This window comes from Prosopis cineraria, unplaced genomic scaffold (genome assembly GCF_029017545.1).
Source record: "Prosopis cineraria cultivar Desert tree isolate PC_DT_omini unplaced genomic scaffold, ASM2901754v1 PC5, whole genome shotgun sequence".
Lineage (NCBI taxonomy): Eukaryota > Viridiplantae > Streptophyta > Magnoliopsida > Fabales > Fabaceae > Prosopis > Prosopis cineraria.
The window spans coordinates 36,642,172-36,649,158 of record NW_026555336.1 but is presented as its reverse complement, the minus strand read 5'-3'; the positions used below and the strand labels follow the sequence as shown (position 1 = coordinate 36,649,158).

Below are 6,987 nucleotides of genomic sequence, written 5' to 3'. Positions count from 1 at the left end.
CTTATAGTTTACACTGATTTTTAATTAGGTCTTCCTAGTTTCAATTGTTTTAAGTGGATCCTTATGATTTCAAAAGCTAGACCCGTTAATCCCTCTCTAGTTCCCGCTAACATCGTTTGAAAATTGCTGATGTGGCTAACGGTATAAGGGTCAAGGGACAAGCTGAGTGGATAAAGAGGGGAAAACGAATTGGGTCAGGAAATTCTTATCCTCAGTCGAGTTAGGTTTGGGCATATGGTTGAAGATAAAGTGTTGCTCTGAGAACTTGGGTTCCGGCAAGAGTGCGACAGTTCCTCTAGTCGTTGCCATTGTTGTAAAAAGAGGTACGCAATGGGTGTTTCCTAGAACTCGTTGCTTTTTCCCTGAGAATGTAAAAAGTCAAAACCTTTTAGATGTTTCTTTTGCAAAATGCCCTGTTTTCAATTGATGCTACGTAGCAAAGAAATGAGGCTGAAGAGGCTAGTGAGGGTGCTTGCAATAAGCTTGAAGATGGATGATGTTCCACCTGATGATTTCAATTCAAGATTTACTCTAGTATTTGACCTCTGTATTTGAAATTCTAGAAAGCTTGGAAGCCATACATGATTAAAAATTAAAATTATAAGGACTTGATTAAAAATTAGTATAAACTATAATTATAAGGACTTGATTGAAAATTAGTATAAACTATAAGGACTTACAGAGGTGTTTTCACTAAGAATAAAATTAGAAAGTTTGGATTTTTTTTAATTTAAAAAATAAAAAAAACATAATTTTTTCTTGAAACACAAGAAAAATGTTCCAAACATATTACAAATAGGATGAGAAAGAGACTATATAATAAGTTGTACTACTATTACCAATTATCAAAGTTATAAACAATAAAAGGGGAGAATGACAAAAAACAATACATTCAAAATATACAAATGACAATTAGGTTTCAAGAAACGTGATAATTACTTTCTAGTTTTTGAGGGCTTGTTTGTCAATTAGTTTTAATGTGAAAAGACTTTTTTACCCTTTTGAAAAATAAAATTAAAGAAAGCAGTAAGTAATTATAATTTGTACAGAACAATTTGCAATTTGTTATTCTGTTCTAGTCATTTCAAAAAAGAAAATAATAATTGATTTTAAATTGTTAAAATTCACTTATAAAAACATTGTACAAGCAACTTGTAATTTATTATTCTGTTCTAGGCATTTTCCTTAGAAAACTAGTAATTTCTCAACAGAAAGTAGAAACTAATTTTTAGTTGTTGGACTTCATTGATAATTTCTAAATAGGGGTAAATATGTCATTTCACAAAAAATGTCAAGCAAGTCACCATATTAAACAAGGGATTAGAAAATAATTACATATTTTGCAGTATTTAATTGTCATTTATATAGTTCAGGGTATATTCTATCATATTCCCTAATAAAATTCATTTTTCAACATTCTTGCCACACAAATAAATTCGCCTGCCTATATTAAAAAAAGGGGTAAATACGGAACGATGATGAGGAAAAAGTTAACTCAGCCGGCCGGGAATTCAAAAAAAGTGGAACTTCAACGTACAGTTCAACAATATTGGATCTTGCTCATGAGAAAGTCCTAAATGTTTCTTTACAGGTATGGACAGATGACCAATTCACTTAACACATATTAATCACGATCAATTTAATTAATAGAATAGTTTAGAAATTGGGAAATCATCGCACAGTATCATTTATATATATATATAGTGCTTATTACCGGTTTTCATTTGTGCTAACCATATTATAATTATATATATATATATATATATATGAAAGTTCCCATCACGTACATGATCATCTTCGCCACGGTCCAATGATGTTGTTGATTGATCCCAATGCTCTTCTGGAAAAGTTCACTGCCACTCCCTTGAACAAACTTATTTACAGTTAAATCTCTTAAAATTTTGAAATGTCGGTTGCGTTCTTATGAGTCTTATTTAGACTACATTGAAATTAAGCTTTTAAAGGACATGTCACAAATAATACCAATCCCTTGAATAAAAATAACTGAAGTAGAACAATCAATATATAGAAAATGAGTAATTGATATAGAAAAAATTTGCAATTCTCATTAATAGCATAACACCCTTATGAATAAAAACAAGTGAAGCTAGGCATATAAATAATTTATATAGAAAAAATGAACAACTGATATATGAAAAATAAATAACTGATGTAAATGACATTTGCAACTCTCATTAATAACATAATACCATTATGAATATAAACAAATGAAGTTAGATGCATCAACAACTCGTGTAACAAAAATGAATAACTGATGTATAAAAAATGAATAATTGACGTAAGTGAAATTTACAACCCTTATTAACAACTTAACATCATAATGATTTACCAAAAAAGACATGATACCATAATAAATATAAACAAGTGAAGTTAAGTGCATAAATAACTCATGTAAGGAAAATGAATAAGTGTTGTATGGAAAATAAATAAGTGATGTAAGAGATTGAGGTTATTTGTGTCTTTCCTGAAAAATTTAATTTAAATTTGCCCAAATGAAATTCACAGGACTGAAACTATGCTTCAAGAATTTTGTAGGAGTTTACTGTAAATAAGTTTAGTAAAGAGGGTTCCAGGAAAATTTTCCTTACCTTTTTCCAAATTGCGTAACTGTCTCATAATTTCCTGCCAAGTTTGTTTGATTTTGACTGAAAGCATGTTTGGGGAAATAAAGTACTTCTAAGTGATAGCAAAAGCAATTTTATTTGCCAGTGGCCACGTGACATAAGTGGCACCACTCCCACCCTGCAGTATGCAGGGCGTGGGTGCTTTGAGTGGCTCCGTGTATGTGAGTTTTCTTCCATGGAAAAGGAGTTGGCCAAAAAGCAATTTTATCTAATATATCTGTATGTGTGTATAAAAAGAAGCTAAAATTTTTCTTTCCAGCATATGCTGAAAAATTACACAAAAATTATTCGAATTATTGATTATCATAATTTTATTCGCGCAGATATGCAAACCTTCTTATGATTTTATCTACTGAAGATCATATAAGTAATAGTCCTTTTTTATGTACGTTTTGGAAAACTTTAAATATTTATATAAATTTTATACATCTTTGTCGTAATATTGATATTTATAATTTAATTAAATAAAATTGAAATTTTGTTAACAAAATTTAAGAATATCCAATTATTTTTTCCTCCAAAAAGTACTTATTCTTCTAAATTTAAAATTTAAACTGTTTAAGTGACCCATGATACTCATAATTTTCTTCTATAATTATCTTCATTCTGGATAGAATTTCATTTTAAATTATCTATAATAATCTAAAAATAACAAGTACTTCGCTAAATTACTAAAAATTTATCAAACTTATAAGATTTTAATAATTCAAAAATAACAAGTACTTCACTAAATAAAACTGTTTAATACAACAGTTGAAAAAAGTGTTAATCAAACACCTTTTTAAAGAAAAAATGGGCAAAAATGCTCAAAAAAGTCGTCGGCTTAGGACATCCAATAATCTAAAGTAAAAAAGTTGACAAGAATACCTATAATGTTACTTTAGTAGATGCAACAATAATTAATTTGTCAAAACTTATGTGATATGGTTTATTTTCATTCAACAATGCCTTTAACATAGATTTCAAACATTTCTAAGGCATAGGACTTGAGCCTCCAAATTGGTCAAAAAGAGACATGATGTTGCAAATGAAGTTAAAAAGTAAATTGAGTTATAAGGAACTTCCTTTATATATTCGACCTATCAAGATTAAGCTTCAATGATATAAGAATTTTAAAAAAGTGAGCAATTTAACTTATTATTCGATCAAAATCCTTTCAACAATCAATGTCTAAGAGTTTTGATGAATTTGTCACCATCGCACCTGCGAAAATAACATTATGAATATTCCTGCCTTTTTTCTCATTTTAAACTACTGGATGCCCTTGACTGATAATTTTATAGTTATTTTTGACCCCTTTAAGTTTATATCAGCAAAAAAAAAAGTCAACATTTGTTTAAATGTTAGCTAAAATGTCAATGTTTGAGGGATTTATTAAATTGATCATTTTTGCACCAACTTGAGTAACATTATGTGTATTTTTATACTTTTTCTTACTTTTAGATTATTAGATATTCCTAACCGACGACTTCATGAATAAGTTTGCCCTTTCTCCAAAAAAAAAAAAAAAAACCATTTTCCCAACTGACAATGTTACTCCTTGGCCCATTAGCATTCATTTGCATAACCCAAATGCACTTTTAAATTCTCCATTACGTAAATGTCCCCTCCAAGAAGCTCCTGAAAATTTATTTATTTATTTGTTTTTGTGACTTGGCGAGATATGCTAATTTCGTTGTTTAAATCGCCCATACTGACTCCAAACATCTTGTAACGTTACAATGCAAGTGATTTGGCTTCTTCATATAGCTTCATTGTTATTCTATTTTCCTTGCAGGCCTAAAACGGATTAATTAATAACACCTACGTAAGTGTATACTATAGAGACATATATATATATAGTTCTGGACTCTTCTCTTCCCATCACAGCCCACTGAACTGAGCACACGAGTAACATGGCAATCTCAAACCCAAAGCCTCAAATAATCCCCATGTGTGTTCTCGTGATCTTCGTCTCCTTCCTCATGCTGGCTCACAATGTGAATTCAGCTTCCTTCAAGTTCGACAATTTCTCACCTTCCACACGCAATGACATCACCTTCCAAGGCGATTGCTTCACATCAAACAACGCTCTGCAACTCACAAGTGCTCTTCCCAATAGAGCCGGAAGGGCCTCGTACTCAGCGCCAGTGCAGATTTGGGATGCCAAAACAGGGAAGCTAGCTTGGTTCACCACTACCTTCTCCTTCGTCTTGGGACCTACAAGCTCAGGACTGTTCGGTGATGGATTTTCCTTCTTCTTAGCTCCGTTCACATCCACCATTCCACAGAACTCATATGGTGGATATCTCGGACTCTTCAGTGCTGAAACTGCCCTGAACTCCTTCAAGAATCAGATTGTTGCCGTTGAATTTGACACTTTCGGGAACTCGTGGGACCCAGCATTTCAGCATATTGGGATTGACATAAACTCTATAGCTTCAGTGTCAACCGTGGCACTGCCTAGTGTTAATGTCCAGAGTGGATTAATTGCGTTTGCACTGTGAACTATGAGCCAAACCAGAAGAATCTGAGTGTGATTCTGACTCACCCTCAGAGCAGAGTGAACGTGACAACCACAAGTCTCTCGTTTACGATTGACTTGAGGACCATTCTACCGGAATGGGTTAGAGTTGGGTTCTCTGCCTCCACGGGACAGGTTGTGGAACTACACAAGATTCTTACGTGGAGTTTCAGTTCCAGCTTCAACTAGGAAACAAGACATGCGGGATTCAAGTTAACACCGCGTTTAACTTTGGCGTTGGTGTGGCAGTGGATCATTTTATTATTCGCTACCGAATTTTATCGTCTTCTACTTTTTTATTCCTTTTAAGATGGGCGTCGTATCTCAAGAAGACTCTTGGGTATTTTCATCTTCAATAAATCAATAAAGTACTGTTCGTTGAAATTGGGATTAGAATATACACTTATGCTTCCGCGATGAGTAAAATATAAAGTCATAACTAAATTACAATCAAAACATTATTCGTATCCCTAATTTTTTGAGAATCCAGTAATTCATGCTAAAAATAAACAATATAAACATAAAATTAAAATCCCAAAACATGCATGAGGACTATAAGATGGGCTCTATTATCAATCCAACTCTGTTCTTCCAATAATGTAGCCTTTATCCTAAATAATTCTCCTAAGAAAAAGTTGTCAATCAACATCACCGTGAAAGCGTCCACACTGCATCTCCAGCCTAGAATTTGAAGTCCTCGCCTCTTGCTATTGGTAAATTTCTTGAATACATTTCCAATAGGATTTATTCCTACAATTGATGATTATGATGATATACATATCTTTTAATTTAAATTCAAATATCAATTATTAGAAGAATAATTATATTATATCAACTAATGTCGAGGCAATATTGAACTACTTAATAGTAACTAATTTCATCCCCCTTGCGTCAGTTTTTCGTTATTTTTTAGCCCAAATATATGGCTACCTATGATTTAATTGAAAACATCTGGGTATTTTCAATTAATTTAATTAACTTAAAAAGACTGAAATAATTAAAAATTAACTGAAAAATAAAATTTTAACGTCCAAATCAAATTCTTCATATTTAACGCAATCAAATTTTTGAGGCATGAGACTTGTCCATTTGAAGGTTGGAGAAATTCTTGGATTAACCAGATACATTGTTCATGATCCATCTAATAAAATTAAATTAATACAATTAAATAAAATTGTATATGTCATTATTTTTAATGATTTTATTTTTATAATATAACACCTATTTAATTTCTTGCATTTTTCTTTTCCTGCATTCATTAATATTATAATTTATTTATATTTAATGCTAACTGAATGTCCTGTTTTTATTAGATTAATCATGAACAACATAATACACTGGGCCCATTTAAAAAATTTTCGGGAAGGCTGTAACATAATTTGATAATTTCAGTCTCAAGTCTCAACTTCCACAATGGTCCTTCTAAATAAGTATATACACAGAGGCACCGATTAACAAGTGGCACATGGTTGACAAGTCCAGTCCTTCTAGTTTTTACATAGAACAAGTTATTTTCATACTAGGCTAGCCGGCCTAAAGCTTCCATATATATATAGCTGCAACTGGTTATATTCTCCATGGTTACACCAGCGCACGTGAGATTCTAACTTTAGAGGCCACACCCCATTCTCCATTCTCAAAAGTCAAACCTTTCTATTTTTTGTTTTGTTGGGTAAAAATACGTTTAGGTGGGCTAAGTCAAGAAGCCCACCTTTTATCAAAATCAAAAAGCATTTATAGAAATAATTACTCATGCATAACGAGAACTAATGCTATTATTATCTTTTAAGTTATGAGTGAAATATTTACCAACTAAATTAATTTTTGTTGGTTTTTTTT

The 6,987-nt window shown here is 31.7% G+C and overlaps 1 protein-coding gene across 1 annotated transcript; it reads left to right on the top strand.

Moving 5' to 3' along the window:
- Positions 1 to 4,540: 4,540 nt before the first annotated feature.
- LOC129310876 (lectin 7-like) lies at positions 4,541 to 5,337 on the top strand. Its single transcript, XM_054952778.1, is given in 2 exon segments — positions 4,541 to 5,123; positions 5,126 to 5,337. Coding segments are annotated over 2 exon segments (795 nt in total).
- Positions 5,338 to 6,987: the final 1,650 nt, after the last annotated feature.